Source organism: Chenopodium quinoa, unplaced genomic scaffold (assembly GCF_001683475.1).
Source record: "Chenopodium quinoa cultivar QQ74 unplaced genomic scaffold, ASM168347v1, whole genome shotgun sequence".
Classification (NCBI taxonomy): domain Eukaryota; kingdom Viridiplantae; phylum Streptophyta; class Magnoliopsida; order Caryophyllales; family Amaranthaceae; genus Chenopodium; species Chenopodium quinoa.
The window spans coordinates 4250925-4267881 of NW_018742815.1; the positions used below are offsets into that span (position 1 = coordinate 4250925).

The window sequence follows — 16957 nt, forward strand, 5'->3', positions numbered from 1 at the left end:
ACTTAATCATGTAGGCCACGTCTTGATCAATGCCACCATTCTTCTGGATGATCGACCCAAGATATTTAAAACATTCGCTATGGTTAAGTCCTTTTCATCCAAACTCACCACCTCATTGTTTGTCCCCCTTTAAGTACCAAAGCGGCATACCAAATATTCAGTTTTGCTTCGACTTAGCTTAACCCTGTAGATTCCAACCTTTGCCTCCATTGCTCTAACTTCGAATTAACCCCATCTGTTTCATCCACCAAAACGATATCATCCGCAAATAGGATACTCCATGGGATTTCATCTTGAATTGGCCTAGTTACTTCATGCAGCACTGTTGCAAAAATGAGTTATGAATATATTCTCAATATCAATATTAATTGTATATTTGAAGTACATTAACCTTCTTTTACACACGATTTTTGTGTCTTGGTTTCAGATTGCTTGTCTCATTGATTCATTTTTCGTAATCGATTTCTATTGTCATAACTATTTGATGGCATAACTATTGTACACATTAACCTATTTGCTGTCATAACTATTGTACAGAATTAGTTCTCTCCAAAATCTGAGCTGTTTATGTGTTTTCACTATCGGAGGTGTTGTAGTATCAACGAGAAAATTTGACATCAAAAATGAGTAAGATTACCAATGTCTCAGAGTTCGACTGCTTGTTGATCAGTGCAGCATTCAACATATAATGCATAGTCAGAAATCCCAACCAAATATATGTACAATGTAGATGTGGACAAGAAATGAATACCAGATTGACTACCAAGATATAACATTAAAAAACCAGTAAGCGCCTAACACATGAAACAAATCTAATGTTAGAGATTCGAACCACAGTTGCTGCAATACTGATTCTGATTACAGGTACCATGTGTGTAACAATGTAAGAAAGGAGATAGGTTTACAGCATGTACAGGAGTACAATATGATTACTGAAGGGTGGTTCACTTGAAAGTTATTAAATTAACTGTCACAAGATAGTGCAAAAGTTTGAAGATTCAAAGAGATACTGACTTCAGGATTAGCCTTTAAAACAGCAGGCAGAATATACATTCATGTTAATATCGTGAAAATCATGTATATGTTTGTGACTATTGTGAGAAATAGTTGTTAGCAAAATGTACCTACCAACCTACCAACCTGGGTTTCTAAAGTAGTCCAACCACCAAGGACTTATCATGGAAGGTTCTAAAAATCGAAGTAATGTACTGCAAGGCAGAATCTAACTTCTCTTTGTATTCCTTCAGCGGCTCCAATTCTGCTTCCAGTGACTTGATTTCCGGTAGCAGGTTTGCCTCCATGGTTCTTTTCGAACTCAGCATCTCTTCTCTATGCTGAATATCCTTTTTGGTATGAGCCAGTTCACTCCTTAGAGTAGGGTACTGACTAAGATAAGAAGCAAGCTTCTCAAGATAGTTACATCGCTTGCAGAGCCATTTCACATTGATCCCTACAGCTTCACCAAGTTGCAGCACGCTTCTTAGGTGGTTCACATGATGGGAGCGTAGGCCGCTTAAGCAGACTGATTCAAGGTCCTGAACAGCTTTGCATATGTTCTCCAATGGAACCTTGGGATCAATTTTGCAATTTAAAGCAATATCTCCATGCATTTCAAGAATTTTGGTAAGAGTAGGGGCCAAGTCAGATTTGATGTTGTACCGGCCAACTTGTGTGCCAACACAATTTGAGTTGATGTCATGGTAATTACCTGCCATTTCTAAAATGGAGGCTGGTATTGTCATAAAACTTGACTCTCTAAAGCTTTCAGACCCACTTTTGGGAGATTCTTCACCATCAAAATCCAAGATTACAATAGGAGCAACAGATGAAGGGATAAATGCTTCGGGCTTTTCTTCTTCAAGATCAACAATAACGGGAGTCGCACTTAAACCTTTCTCAAGAGGTATCTCATGCTGATCTTCTAGGGGAGGAAATTGTGGTAGACCTGAAAACATACCCCAAAAAAAGGGTAAATAAGGTGTAGAAAGGAGATAAAATATCTAATACAGGAGCAGGAGGGTGTTAATAGTATAGAACGTTGAAAGTTGAAAATGATTAAAAAAAAAAACATTTGTAATTATCCTGTTCACATACCATCATCAGCTGGGGAATTAACTTCATGAAAAACTTTTTTGTCAACAGTATATTGATGATCAGCTAAGGGTTCATCTTTAGAGAAAGGATTGCTTTGTCCATTGCTTGAAGGATTCGGCTCTTTTACCTCAGAATCTTCTTGATTACCAACCGAAGGGACTAAAAAGGCTTTATTCATGGGATTAGAGGCTAGATAGACACTGCTGTCTTGTAATTGAAGCTGTGAGGATTCCAAAAGTTCATTCGGAAGCAATGCACCATGCAGCTTAATACCTAAACATACACAAGATATAAAAAAGAGAAGGCCTATATTCCTTAGTATTATAATAATTAACAACGAAGGAAATATATCACTCAAAATGAATAATATTGATGAAAAGCAACTTTGATTTGGCAAACTTTATACCATCTTCACAGTTCAGCTGCTCTGCCTCAGCTGATTTTCCTTCAATGATTCTGCTCTCCCTAACTGTTGCAGACCAATTAGATCCCTGCTGCTGGGAATTGAAACCTTTGATTGGCTTAACTGAAATGGTCTCCTCGCCACAGTCTTTTGAATCAAAAGGGTTTCCAAGACTAGAGCGGGAAACATCACATATATTCAAGGTCTCGTTATTTTGTGATCTTTCTTTTGTAAGTGTGGTCAAAGGAGGAACAAGCTCTTTTGGATCTTCACCAATGAACAAACAGGACAAAAAAAAAAAAAAAAAAGAGAGAGAGAGAGAAAACTAATAAACTCAATTTTACAAACTAGAGCATATGATAACCAAAAATTTGTTATATAAACAAGAAACATTTGAGTGAATTGACTATGACCAATGATGGAAAAGATATACCTTGGCTAGCTGACCTATCATCTACTTTTGAGGATTTCAGTTTTATAATGTTCTCTGAAGAATCAATCATATCATTCGGCAGACCAGCGCTCACTTGTTTCCCTGAAGTAATGACAGAGGACTCATCAACAGTTGTGGTTTTAGGTATCTTTATCTTAACTCGCGGTAGACATTCTTCTGGATGAGGGGCTTCTACAATTGGGCAGGTTTCAGCTAGGCTTTGTTTGTTGGATGTCTGAAATAGCATAGTGGCTTTCTGGTCATTGCCTGATACCACTTTCCTTTCTTTACCTGTGTTAATGCCCACATATATAAAGGTCAAACATGTAACCGCAAAATCTAGTTGTACCTCATTGAAAGTGAATCTAGTAGTTTTAGACCCGTCATAAATCTTTGCACCTCCTCGGCTCCTCACTTAAAGAGCAATATCTTACCTCTTTTACTCCTAGCTCTCTTGCATTCAGGCCTTAATGGTGGTATGCATTCGCGCCTTAGATGAGACCTTATTTTTCTAGTCTTCTTGAGTGTTTTCCACTGCTTGGATATAGCACCAGTTTTGGTTGATAAAGGGGTACTAAGACTGGCTGTTTTTTCTCCTGGGCAGCCCACTGCTCTTACACCTTTGCCGGTCCCATTTTTTACAGCACTTGGTCGGTAGCATGTAGATGGACTTTCTTGTCGAAATTCTTTTTCTTTAAATGTCCCCCAAAGATAGTATTTTCCTTGAATTTCTGAACAAAATCAACTGTCAATATCATTAAGTATTATCTATCAATATCAATGGAAGTAAAGGATATAATTTCCAATCAACCCTTTGATTACATCCATCAAACGGAAGATAAATTATAAAGTACTCCCTCCGTTTCTTTTATTCATGTTTCACTATTTGCTAAGTTTTCAAAGCTTGCATCTAAGCTTAAAAATATTGAAAACATATTATATAAATTATAAAATTCTGATGTTTGGGAACTACACATTCAAGACAGATCAAACTAGATCCCACGTGATTATTTTATCAACAAGATCTAAAATTAAACTTGCAATAGAATATTTGAATTCGAAAAAAGTACACCAAAAATAGACGGAAGGAGTATTAAGTTTCCATATATGAAGTATAAAGTTGTAAATTACTGCGTTTCTCTGGAGCCAATATCTCAAAGGAAGTAAAAACCAACAACTCTAAGTTCTTAATCTTGGCTGTCATGGCTAGGTCATTTGATTTCATGTACTCCATCAAAACGTTGTAATCAGCCTCATTCCTGTCACAAAAGCTTAACAAAAAAGTGGTATTATTTTCCAACTCTTTTATTACACAAATTTAAAGACAACAAATGAAAAACTTATTAAAAATGATACCTCAAAAATTCAGGAAAGATGTAAAGTCCAATATTGCAGGCAGCAGCCCCCAATTCATCAAAATCCTTAGGCCAAACCTCGCACCTCTTTTTCATGCTGAAAAAAATAGAGGGTGGCATTGATTGTACAAGATTGACAACTTTTGAATATGAAGTCTTTGGCATAAAGGCCTCGAGCCCTTTCAAACTTGTATATAAACTTCCAACGGTATTGAAAACTCCCCTATCAAGAAGCAAACAAACCATGTGCGATGAAGGGGGCCGAAGCCAAAAAAAAAAAAAAAAGGAAAGAAAGGAAAGAGAGAAGCAAACTAAATTATCTGCCTCCCAATCAAAACATGAACAAAATGTAGGAAGAACACATGAGATATGTTAAACACCACACCTCCAAATTGGCCCTACTACCGGGATTGCACTAGCATCAGGCAGAGCAAAATCTAAAATTCTCAATGGACCACTACCAGCAAATTCAACCTTTTCATCTTGTTTATCCCCATATTTTATCACTTTTGCCAGTAATTCAACTGTTGATGGGCATGAATCGCATTTCCAACTGAAATCTTCACTAATATCATCAGCTGATAAGCCAAGACAATATCTGAAAATAAAAAACATAGTTGATTTTATACAGTCCTGATTGCCAGAGATATCAGCAGAAAATTAACCAAGTTTTCTAGCCATTAACTGACTTTCTGCAGAAATCAAATAATCAAACTCCACACATTCACTCCTGAAGAATTCCTTGAATAAGAATGATTGTTCAACTTACATGTGCTCAACCGTGTCCCAACATTCGGTACAATAAATTAAATATCTAGAGAAATCTTTCTCTCCATATCCACATGTTTGACAGATTTTGTCCTACAGGGAAAAGAAACAGCATTATCTATCAAATACATGAATGGCTTGTTAGTTGGAGACTCTGTGCATGACAAACTTAAAAAGGGAGCTTTCGAGGAAAGTCTTATTCTGACCATGCTAACAAACTGAGTCTGCTAAGAAGAGTATGTATATAAGGATGATGGTATGCATTGCAGTTTACGCATATTATGAAAAATATCAAGTTACGGACCATGATTTTTGTGGTAAAATTTATTAACTAGCATAAATTTAAATTGAATGAAATTCCAAGTCGTAAACAGTATTCAAACATGCAGAATCAATCAAAATCAATCAACGCCTTAATCCCATCAGTTGGCATGTGGTTTAAGCAGCATGTGGTTTAAACAGTATGCAAACATGCAGAATAAGTCGTAATTTTATAAGTTGGCATGTGGTTTAAGAAGCACGTGATTAAAGCATCCATTTCAACATTAAGCGAACACCAACACAATGGAATTGAGTTGCACAATTTGTTATCATAACTCGCATGCCTTTTGTTGTTTCATAAAATTAATTTATAATCATTACACTTATAAAAACTACTTTTTCAATTAACATATAGCTCCAAACAAGAAAATTTATGAATTATACCAAAGAGCAACCCACTAATCCAGCAATGTCAAACAAATTTGAAGGGTAATTCAGGGGTATCTGAAATCATACTTTTAGATGATAGAGGGTAATTCAAGGCTGTCGACCCACATTATACTGATCGGATCAGGGTAAATCAACGGTGACAACCCACATATATTTCTAGGTAATTTGGGTAATTCAAGTGTGACCATCCACATTGTACATCTAGATTATATGGGGTTTACTACTAATCTAAGAAAGTAAGCTGGCATACATCCTCTATGTTTTAAAAAGAAAAGAGGCCCCCAAGATTTTCCAATAACATAGATTATGAAACCAATATTGACTATAACCATTTCATGTAAATTAAGAACTAGTTGCATTTCCTGTGCAGTCTTAAGATAATTCTTACAGAACCAGCCAGTTGGATCAAAAACAATCCTGCAACTTTCAAATACTAAGCTCTAATATCTTGCAGGCTTGCATCCATATTAACCAGATAACTCGAGGACGACCCACATTATGCTTCTAACTTCTAAGTGTATAGAGTGTTTATTTAGGACAAGATCATCATCATCATAAAAGATTAATTTGAACAGTAAAAAATAAACCTTCATTTAAGAAGGTAAGCGCACAGATTTATCCTTACATCTTACAAAGTAAAAGGTCCAAAATCATAAATTACAAAGACTGGATTATTAACAAGGAAAATGACATTATAAAAAAAACCATCATACATTCTGCTCATCTCTGGTTTATCTTCCTTTCTTCACAAAGATAATACTCCAGCAACTTAATACGAAGTAATATATTTAATGCTTATCTCTGGTTGCGTATATCAATTAACAAATTTCTAAGCCCAAAATACACTAAAATTTGTTGTTCATTCTTACCAAACTTAGAATAACCAATTGAACAAGCAAATGATTAGACAAATATTGCAATTACCAATTTGTCACTCTAGGATTCATTAAACAACTAAAAGCTCCAATTCATTAAACAAACCCATAAAAGCAAAAACCCCATTTCATGAAAAACTAAAAAATTATCTCAAAAAGGAAACCCACAACTTTTTTTTTTTTTACAAAACCCACAACTTAAGAGACTTACACATTCCAAATATAGTAAATTATAAAATAATAATAATTAATGTAATAAAAATAAAATACAATAATAAAAATAAATACAATTTTACAGAAAGAAGCAAAAATGACGACATAACATGCAAAAAGGAAGATCAAGGAGAGATTAATTGAGGATATGATCACAGAAAATATGATAGAACAACTTTCAGTGCTCGACTTTATTAAAATATAGGCATTTTTTATTAACAAGAAAAAGAAAAAAAAAAACTCACCATTTTTTGCAGAGGAATTAATCTAGAGATGAAGAGCTGAATTTTGGGTTTTCATGGTGAAAATACAAAAAATTCGCCATTTTTGCCGCTTCTCAAGTTGGATTCCCACCAAAATACCAAATGTGTGATAATGTGTGATATTTTTTCCTGAAAGAACTAAACATTTGATTTTTTTACTTTTCAACACAAAGAAAGGAGTTTAGTGAAGGTGTGAAATGGAGAAAATACAAATTGATGAAAATCTGAGAAACTTATCTTTGTATATCTAGGGGCAAGCTCGTCTCTTTCACTAATTAGTTGGGGATAAGAGTGTAATTTGTGAGTAAAGTGCTTTGAATGGCAAATTGGCAATGGCCATGTTTGGTAATTGGCTTTTTAATGGTTTTTTGGTTAGCTTTTGGCTTTTTTAGTTAGTCAAATAGCCAAAAAATATGTTTGGTAATTGGCTTTTTAGTCAGCGAAAAAGCTGGCTTTTAAGCCAAAATGAAAAAGCTGTTTTGAGTAGCTTTTTTGTTGGCTTTTGGCTTGTTGGCCCACAAATTATCTAATAAACAGCCAACAACTAACAACCAACAATTAATTTACCAAACACTTTTATAAACAGCCAGTAGGGATGGCAGTGGGTCGGGTTAAATGGGAGACCCGCCCCATCCTTGCCCAAGTGGGGCATGATGGAGGGAGGTTTGGCGGGTGATGGGGCGGGGATGGGTATAAAATGTGTACCCGCCATGGGTGATGGGGCGGGTATGGATTTTAGAGTAGACCCGCCCCGTACCCACCTTATACCCTCACCATATTCTTTTAGAAGAGTTGAGAATTTATGAAACTTGATATCTTCTAAGACCCAATAAGCTTGAATAGTGAAAGCCCCAATTTTCTTAATCTAATTTGATATAATTGTCATTAATGTGATACAATAGAGCATCACGGCAAAGGGTTTGGGACGATTTTGGGGCGGGTATGAGGTGGGTATGAATATCCAAGTGGGTGATGGGGCGGGGATGGATCCTATCTTGTACTTGGTGGGGCGGGTATGGATGTGGATATTGTACCCGCCACGGGTGGTGGGGCGGGGATGGGTATTAGATTTTTAGCCGGGTATGGGTATGGAGGTACCATCATCCGCATCCAACCCGCCCCGCCCCATTGCCATCCTTAACAGCCAGCTTAAACAGCCTATTTCAAAAGCCTTTATAAACAGCCAAACATTTCAGCTGGTCAAACAAGCCAAGTGAACCAGCCAACCGCCAACAGTCATTTGCCAAACAAGGCCAATTTCTACATTCGTTACCCCTCCGTGTTTTAATAAGTGTTGTAGTTTAACTTTTTTTACTACGAGTATTTGGTTTTGACTTGATTAGTTTACTAATTTATGCATTAAAAACAAATGTTGTCGTATAATTCATTGTTAGATTCGTTATAATATATACTTTCATAATATCAATTTTCTTATAATTTTACTAACATATAATTAGATAAATTAATAGTCAAAGTTGTGTCTTGACATGCGTATTTGGTCAAACTGTAACACTTATTAAAACACGAAGGGAATACTCGATTTTCATATTGTTTGGAACTGCATCAGTTTCGTAATAATCGCAACACTTTGTTTTTTTTTTACATTTATTTGATGTTTCATGATAACTTAATACTCCGTAGTAGTAATTGCTACACATCTTTTTTTACTCCCTCATTCCCTTATTGATAGTCTCTTATAGACAATTTTCACGATAATTAATAAACATAAATAGAAGTAGGAAAAGTACATTAGAAAGATAAATTTACATTGGGTATGCAAAAAAGGAGGAAGAGAAAGTAATAAAAGTACATAAAAAACAAAATTTACATGAAAAAGTTAAATTTAATTTGCACAAATATTGTTGGAAATGAAATGGAATTTAGGTAAAAAAAAAACAAAAAATTAATATTAATGGTTGTTGGAAAAAACAAATGAGGTAAATATTTTAAGACTAAAATTGAGCTAAAAGAGACTTTAATAAGGGCGGAGGGAGTAGTTGTTTGGCACTCCCTCTGTTTTGTAGTAATTGCTACACATCTTTATTATTCCCTCCATTTCTTATTTCTTGCAACAAAGGGGGTTGCACGATTCTCAAGTCAAAAGTTTTTGGGGGGTGTTAAATACCGCCATCCAAAATGATCAAAACCGCCCTCATTTCAAGCAAAATGCCATTATTACCCTTATTAAACCCTAATTATTTTTTTAGTTTATTTTTTACCCTTTTATTTTTTACTGCCCCATCAAACACCACAACCACCACTTTCTTTCTCAACAACCACCACAATCACACACTTAGTGACCACAATCAGCGGAAGGCGGCAGTAGGCGGCGGTGGCCTGGTGTTTTCATGGCTGGAAATTCGACAAAAGAGGTTAGTTTCTCAGTTTTTTTCTGTATTTTTTTTTTTAAAAAAAATCGATCGCTGGCAACCGGCGTGTAAAACCGATTGGCCAATTGCGGTTACCGGCGATCGAAACCGGTTAACGGCAGCGGAAAACCTGTTTACCACGCCGGTTAGGTACCAGCGACGGTGGTTGTTTTTTTTTTTTTTTTTTTTAAATTCGAATTAAGGTTACCGGTGATTGTAACCGTGTGACCGTCGCCGTTAACCGGCGTGGAAAACCGGTTGACTGTCACCGGCAAACGGCAACCATAACCGGTTAATAGCGGTGGTCACAGGTTCACAAGTCACCGGTAACAAGCGGCTCATTGTTCCCCGTGGAGTGCTACCATCTTCTGATACATAATTGTTGGTTGTAGAACTTCTCTCATTCCTGCTGCCTTCGGCAAATTTCATGCTTACTTTATGAAGCCCTTTTGCCTGCTCATCTGCATCCCATTCCTTCATGCAATAGTCTTCTTCTGTAACACCTTGTTTTGGACCGACCAACAACAAATGTGAAAAGTTAAATATGAAATAGAGGTGTCAAATTCTGTTAGCATCAAGCATCAGTGTCAAAATTCATCAATATGAGACATCATTGGTGACACTAGGATAAATGTAGAGAAACATCTTACAATATGTATACAAATATTTGACGTGTCTAGATAATTTCCCAAGGCCACAGAAAAACCGAGCAAGTAATGGAATCATATCAGAAGACATAACCAATCAAGTGAACATCAGCAAAGTTGTTTATATACACATATTTACCACAAAGTTGTCCTTAAGGTTCTAAAACCAACCTCAACAACTTCAAAGAGTCCAAACTCCAAAGCAATGGCAGTCTGGTAGACCTCAAGGCAGCCTAACACTATGAGCACTATAAAATATGCTTTCATCTTTGAATTGGATGCATTTGTATTAATATGATCATTTAAAGTTTTAATATTTGTAATTGTAACAAGGAAAGATAAAGGAAAGCAGCTAGTGAAGGTTTAATTTAAGGTTGTGGACTTAAAAGTAGTTTAAGGTTCTAGTTAGATGGAGTCTTTAAGTGAAGAGGACTTGGTCACTGTTTGGTTAGGTATTGTCTAGTTAGAATGGACAACTTTGATCTATTCGGTGTTGACTTTGGGGTAATAGCTAGAATTTATGCATCTAGATACATGGCACAATTAAGCGGCCTTAATGTTGAAAGGAACTCCACATTAATGGATAATGTTGCATATTGGCTGGAGAAAAAAGCTTAAATTGTGGATTTTTTTCTTCTATTTGACACTGCATATAGATCACATGATGCTCCTCCCTGCTCGAATATTAGGCAATTACTGTTTCTCAATGATATTTTATGAAAAATTGAGGGACAGTGAACCTGTGAGGGACAATGGTCACAGTACTAATTTTTATCATCATTATTATTATGAAAAAGTGAGGGACTAATATTATGATTGTTATTGTTTTTTTTACAGTTATAATTATTATAGTTATTTTATTATCATTATTATTATAATTGATTGTAAATATTTTGTTCATTTGGTTATGACGACAGTTGGGTAGGCTCAAAATGACGTTTGATCGTATTGATGGCTCGGGTGAGAGACATACCAAGACTCGTGCAGTGACTGCTTCGACTAGGAGACTGAGTTCATCAGCTCCTATAGCTGATGGAGCATGTGTTGATGATGAGGTTCAGGGACGTGAGGGTGAGGACAAGGAGGAGGAGGAGGAAGAGGAAGAGTGGGACGAGGATCAAATTAATGATTTGATTTACGATGATGAGAGTTTGAGATCTTTTCGACGCCGGGGAGGCAGGGGAGAGCAAGGCCAGACGTCGTCTGGAGTCACTTTGAAGAGAGGTGCTGATGGTAGATTTTAGAGTACTGGATTTGGTACTTCCCGAACTCGTATAATTCGTGTTATCCGAGCATCGAATGATACTTCATGGCTTGTTCAAGCTCAAATGCCGGGTGGTCCCAAGGATGGTAGTCTCATTCCCAGTTACGCAGGTCACATCGCCATGCAAATTTGGATGGGGCCGCAAAAAGATCGTGACGTGTTAAAGTGTCAAGCTAGGACGCAATGGTGCTCAAATTTACATGAGATGCACAGTGCTATGGTCGATGATGTGCGTAGACGAGTTGATAGTACTGGTTTGAGTGGGCTAGTTAACATCATGCATCATCACATTGACTGGGCCCTGATTTCCGCGTTTGTAGAGCGCTAGCAGCCAGACACAAACACTTTTCACTTCCCGTTCGGCGAGATGACTATTATGCTCCATGATGTACAGTACATACTTGGGTTACCTGTGGAGGGTGATGCTGTTGTAGAGCAAAGCGGTGTTGCGTCTTTGAAGGCTGACTTTCAGAATTTTTTAGGGATAGGAGCAGACAAACTTGTTGCCAAGCCAGCATCCATTTGGAATAACGGGAGGGTGTCAAGTCAGGCCATATATGAGAGATGCCTAGCAGAGAGAGGTGATGTTGATATCAAGGTGCAGGGTTTCTTGTTGTTAGTTCTAGGAAGCACTATTTTTGTCGATAAGAGTGGTAGTCGTATTCCTCCTTCTTGTATCTTAGAGGTGAAGAAGAAGGATGTTCAGCTTTGTCATTATTCATGGGGTTCAGCTACCCTTGCTTATTTTTATCGGCAGTTAGGCGTTGCCTTACAGATAGGTTGCAAACAGATTGCTGGGTGTTTGACGTTGTTACAGTCTTGGATTTACGAGTATTTTCCTGCATTTCGACCTGTTCAGGGTTGTTTAGCCATAACATCGACTGATGCTCGATCCGCCAGGTGGGACACACGGATTCAGGAAAGGGACTACCATCGTGTAGTTTCTTTTCGTAGACGCCTTGAATAGATGACCGATCAAGAGGTATATTTTTTGGCTAAATATTTATTATAAATTTTAATTTTTGGATTTACAAGTTAACAATAATAATTTGTTTTTTTTTTTATCTTTAATTGCTTGTAGGTTATTTGGAGGCCTTATAATTTGAGTCCAACTCATTCGGTCCCGAGAACTACTTATTTGGGTTGGATACAGTATCGAGACATTGTTGAGCCATACCACCCTGATAGAGTTGTACGACAGCTTGGGTTCGTTCAGGGGATCCCTCCTCCCTGTTTTACACCAAATAGCCGACCGGCATATGAGACGCGGAATTACGCGGTTAGCTCTGCAAGTGCACCACAGTTTTGGGGCAGATTTAATGTCGGGACTTACTGTATACCCCTCTCAGACTATTTGCCATTGTTGGACGAGGAGCCTACTTGTTCTGATGATTACGAGGGCTGGTTCTACACGTACTCACATCCACTTCTTATGAGTCCCGATGCAGTGCTTGGCCCACCACCTCGACCCGACAGGACAAACGTAGATTTTGTAAGTTTATTTCACTATTTAATTTCTTATATTTAAGTTGATTTAATTAATTTTTTTTAATTTAATTTCATTACCTTTATTCATTTAATAATGTTATTTAATTTGTCTTACACGATTTAATTTCATTTGTGTAGTGGGTGCAATTATTCATGTCTCCATTACGCAAGTTCATAGTTGAGCAAGGAGGCAACATCACCCCCACAGTGATCGAGGCGTAGGAAGCAATCAAGTTGTGGAATGACATGTTAGAAGCTTGATATATTTTTTTTAATTATTAGATTTGGTTAATTTGGATTTTTTTTTAAATTATTAGATTTGGAGTTAATAATTATTGGGACATTATTAGATTTGGACCTTTTTTTTTTGGTTTATAGATTTAGGAGTTAATAAATATTGGGAGATAATTAGATTTGGACCTTTTTTTAGCTTGATATATAGATTTGGATTTAATAATTGTTGGGACATAATTTATTATATTCAGGAGTTCATAATTACTGAGACATCATTAGATTTGCCGCTTTTTTTAAAATTATTAGATTAGGTTGATAAATGAAAAAATAATTCGATAGTGTCTTTTAAATTATTAAATTAAGAGTTCAATATTAACAATGCAATAAAATCTCCTATCAATCACATATATCGAACCAAGTAGTAGCAATAGGAGGAACTGGAAAATTATCTTCAAACTCCAATCGCACAAAATGCCACCCTAAAGACAGTATGCAAAACTCCCTATACGGACCAGTTGTTGTTGACGGAGCAGTCCAAGGTAGCACAGTGATGCATGGGAACACACCACGACCATCTATACCAACACCAAAACACATGACAGCGGCATTATAAAAGTTAGCAATCGGAAACAAGTCATCAAAAGCAACCATCCAATGATCTGTGCCGCATCTCCCTCCAGTCCATGTGATACGGTTGATTGCAACATCTAATTGTTCAACTCTATACACTCGAGAATAAATGTCTCGATGATGACCAACCTCATTTGCAATCGATCGTCGAGCTAATATCCATTCATGCTGGTCACCTATGAAGAAATCTGCAACACATCGAAATCCACAGTTACCATCACCAAGCGGATCACTCCACCCTCGTAGAAATGGAAGCATGAAGGCTGGAACTTTATCCAAATATGCGAATTCCTCCAAGTTCAAATCATTCCCTACAAGTGTGCACAAATTAGCCATAAATAATAATAATAATAATAATAATAATAATAATAATAATAATAATAATAATAATAATAATAATAATAACCTGAAGCTGTATAAATCGGTGTCGTACGACCACCCCGACGACCACCCCTACGTCCACCTCGACGGCCACGAGAACCCAAAATATGCTCAAATCTGCTGCGATTACGCCTAGTAGACGTAGACCATTGACCTGTCGGTGGTCGACCCCTTGTTGTCTCGTTGACCTCTGGATCAGTAAAATCAGTCTGATCTCGGTGTAGCTCCTCAAATAGGACCCGGTTGATACCCCGCACAAAGCTTGGATCACGATCTAAGACCTCATCGACCAAAGAGCTAAACAAGGCTGCATCCTGCTCCGACTCATCAGCAAAAACGAGAATGTCAACGCCCTCACCGATCACTAGTGTTTTCCAAAATGGATGGACCTGATCCAAATACAACCCTGTCCCTGCAAGAATTGCTGTCCACATGGTGCATGCACATGGGAGACCGTTCTTCGTCAGTAACGCACACCCACACCTATCCAACACATCATCAGATATCTCTCTCATCCTCTTCAACTCATCCTGTAAAATATCAAGACCTCGAAATGACAAAAAGCCGTTAAGATGAAGCAAAGGCATGATGTTGTGTTGTGACCCCATTCGCCGTCTCGAGTCCTCTAAATGGTGACGAATCTCAATTAGCATACCCTCAATGTTGCTGTGCACACGACGGAAGATAGTGTCTAATGCTCCTGTAGAACTGTCAAACCATTGTTTAAGTACGGAATGTTGGCTCTCTACTCTACATGTGTTGACATTGCCGAAGTGCATCACCAAATTCGTCCAAACTCGCACAAATTTCTCCTTGTGGACCAACCATTGATCCTCGACATATTTCACCAGTGGTGGGTTCGATGCTCCCCATGTCGCTTTCATAGTTTGCAACTCTAACTCATACTCGGCAATAGTGGTCGAACACATTACTCTTCTCCATCTACCATTTCGAAATCTCTCGGCCATCAACATATCCTTCCCACACAAAATGTGCGCCCTTCCCAATCACAATCAGTAACAAAAACATTCGGAGCCACCTCAAATCCAATGTACAACTGCAATTTCTCCAAAACCCACTTGTAGCTTTCATAAGTTTCGCTCTTTAATATGGCATATCCGATCAAAAAGTTTTGATTTGTAGGCGTGACACCAACGAGCTCGAAGAATGGCATGTTATATCTGTTGGTCTTGTACGTAGAATCCATCCCAATGACATGTGGATACGTACGTAGCATATTAGCCATCTCTGGGTGGGCCAAAAAAGCATGGGTGATAGCACAGGTATCTGGATCAACATTTATCCAAGTGACATACTTGTACTCATTTGCCAAGTGAACAAACTGGTGCGCAACATCTCGACCTTCACAAGCATCTAGACGAGCACGACTTCTCACATTGTAGATATGTCTCTTGTTAGGGCTCTCATTCGGAAACTTCTCTTTCACGGCTGCCATAATGTGACGCGGCTTGGCTGCAGCAGAACTCATGTCAATAACAAGCGTCTTTGCAGCTGGACTAAGACCACTAACCTGTCGGTGACCCTCTCGATATACCATGAGCGGATGGTTATGCATGCCTTTCAAGCCCTTTTTAGATTTAATTATCCATCCTTCCATGTCCCGCAAACATCGAGCCGAGATTTGAAACGTACATTTACAACCCTTGCTATTCGTGTTCTTCCGTGTGGCATTTTCACGGTCCCGATTTTCCCCTCTGTTTCTCTCCCCCCGATCACATTTCATGTAATTAATTGGAAGCCCATTTCTTTGTTTCTTATACGATGAATTTGTCAAAAAGAACCCTAATGGAGTGGCAATTTCTCTAGCCCAATCAACAGCTGCTTGATAGGTCGGGAAAACTTCTCTAGTCTGAAAATGCGGGCTATAATCAACACCATCACCGCCGTAATCTGATAATGACGCCTGATACAAACAAATAATTCTTTTAATTAATAATAACGAACAATATAACATTAATAATTATAATTATAATAATAATCTTAAATAGAATAATATTTATTTATATTATTCATACTAGTATAAAAGTTAATACAATAATATTAGTTTTTATTAAAAAAAAAAAAAAAAGCATCGTCACCACACTCAACCGGAGCTGCAAACCGGTTGACCAACATGGGTTACCGGATTTTACCACCGGTTGACCGTGACGGATAACCGGATTTCAGCACCGGTTGCCCACGGTAACCTGCGTGGAAAACCGGTGGACCAACACGGCCAACCGGTGGTCAAAAACGGTTAACAACTACGGTCAACCGCAGCATAAAACCGATTCTCGGGGAGGTTGACCGGTTTCATGCACCGGTTGACCGGTTTCACATCAAGTTTTACGGCAACATATATGTAAACAACTAGCTAATTTATAATTTATTCCAAATTCAGCATAATTTATAATCATATTAGTATACAACTAGCTAATTAAATAAATAAGCGTACTTGTTCAAAAGCCGAGGGTTGAGATTGCGGTTGGTTTTCCGACGAATCACCGTGATTATCATCCATTTCCGATAACTTTTCTGTTCGTGGTGGTGGTCAATCTATTAGTGGTGGTGGTCCGATGTAGGTAGTGACGCGGTAATTGTAGTCAATTAATTAAAGTTAAATTTTTTTTTTTAAATAATTGGGTAAATATTTATTAAGGGCAACAAAGTCCCTTTACTTAAAATGATGGCGGTTTGATAAAAATCGTTGGCGGTATTTAGCAATCCACAAGTTTTTAAGCATAATTATTAAAAAGTAAGGGCATGTAAATAATGTAATTAAGGAGGGAGGGTGAATAATTAATTAAACAACCAAAGTTCAGCACCACC

The 16957-nt window shown here is 37.5% G+C and overlaps 4 protein-coding genes across 4 annotated transcripts; 1 reads left to right on the forward strand and 3 right to left on the reverse strand.

Annotated features, from left to right (window-relative positions):
• Positions 1-926: 926 nt before the first annotated feature.
• On the reverse strand, positions 927-7309 carry LOC110725816. The gene is made up of 10 exons (XM_021905285.1): positions 7098-7309; positions 5055-5146; positions 4671-4883; positions 4287-4508; positions 4062-4201; positions 3365-3661; positions 2931-3221; positions 2501-2764; positions 2095-2367; positions 927-1945 (listed from the first exon to the last, which is right to left on the reverse strand). The coding sequence occupies exons 1-10, from the start codon at positions 7098-7100 to the stop codon at positions 1149-1151; spliced, it is 2592 nt and encodes an 863-aa protein (XP_021760977.1). The 5' UTR covers positions 7101-7309; the 3' UTR covers positions 927-1148.
• Positions 7310-11762: 4453 nt separating this feature from the next.
• LOC110725488 (protein MAINTENANCE OF MERISTEMS-like) lies at positions 11763-12362 on the forward strand. The gene has a single exon (XM_021904957.1). It carries the CDS (start codon positions 11763-11765, stop codon positions 12360-12362), a length of 600 nt encoding a protein of 199 aa, XP_021760649.1.
• Positions 12363-13513: 1151 nt separating this feature from the next.
• On the reverse strand, positions 13514-15096 carry LOC110725489. The gene is made up of 2 exons (XM_021904958.1): positions 14154-15096; positions 13514-14058 (listed from the first exon to the last, which is right to left on the reverse strand). Exons 1-2 carry the CDS (start codon positions 15094-15096, stop codon positions 13514-13516), a joined length of 1488 nt encoding a protein of 495 aa, XP_021760650.1.
• Positions 15096-16649, reverse strand: LOC110725490 (protein FAR1-RELATED SEQUENCE 5-like). The gene is made up of 2 exons (XM_021904960.1): positions 16584-16649; positions 15096-16052 (listed from the first exon to the last, which is right to left on the reverse strand). The coding sequence occupies exons 1-2, from the start codon at positions 16647-16649 to the stop codon at positions 15096-15098; spliced, it is 1023 nt and encodes a 340-aa protein (XP_021760652.1).
• Positions 16650-16957: the final 308 nt, after the last annotated feature.

Bases quoted from the DNA above. Each gene is read 5' to 3' on its own strand.
- LOC110725490 (XM_021904960.1), bottom strand. From the start codon at position 16,649: ATGGATGATAATCACGGTGATTCGTCGGAAAACCAACCGCAATCTCAA. The intron at 16,053-16,583 runs GTACGCTTATTT...TGTTTGTATCAG, and splicing joins AACCCTCGGCTTTTGAACAA to GCGTCATTATCAGATTACGG.
- LOC110725489 (XM_021904958.1), bottom strand. From the start codon at position 15,096: ATGGCCGAGAGATTTCGAAATGGTAGATGGAGAAGAGTAATGTGTTCG. The intron at 14,059-14,153 runs GTTATTATTATT...GCACACTTGTAG, and splicing joins ACCGATTTATACAGCTTCAG to GGAATGATTTGAACTTGGAG.
- LOC110725816 (XM_021905285.1), bottom strand. The intron at 3,662-4,061 runs GTAATTTACAAC...GATTTTGTTCAG, and splicing joins ATTGGCTCCAGAGAAACGCA to AAATTCAAGGAAAATACTAT. The intron at 3,222-3,364 runs GTAAGATATTGC...GCATTAACACAG, and splicing joins GAGAGCTAGGAGTAAAAGAG to GTAAAGAAAGGAAAGTGGTA.
- LOC110725488 (XM_021904957.1), top strand. From the start codon at position 11,763: ATGACTATTATGCTCCATGATGTACAGTACATACTTGGGTTACCTGTG.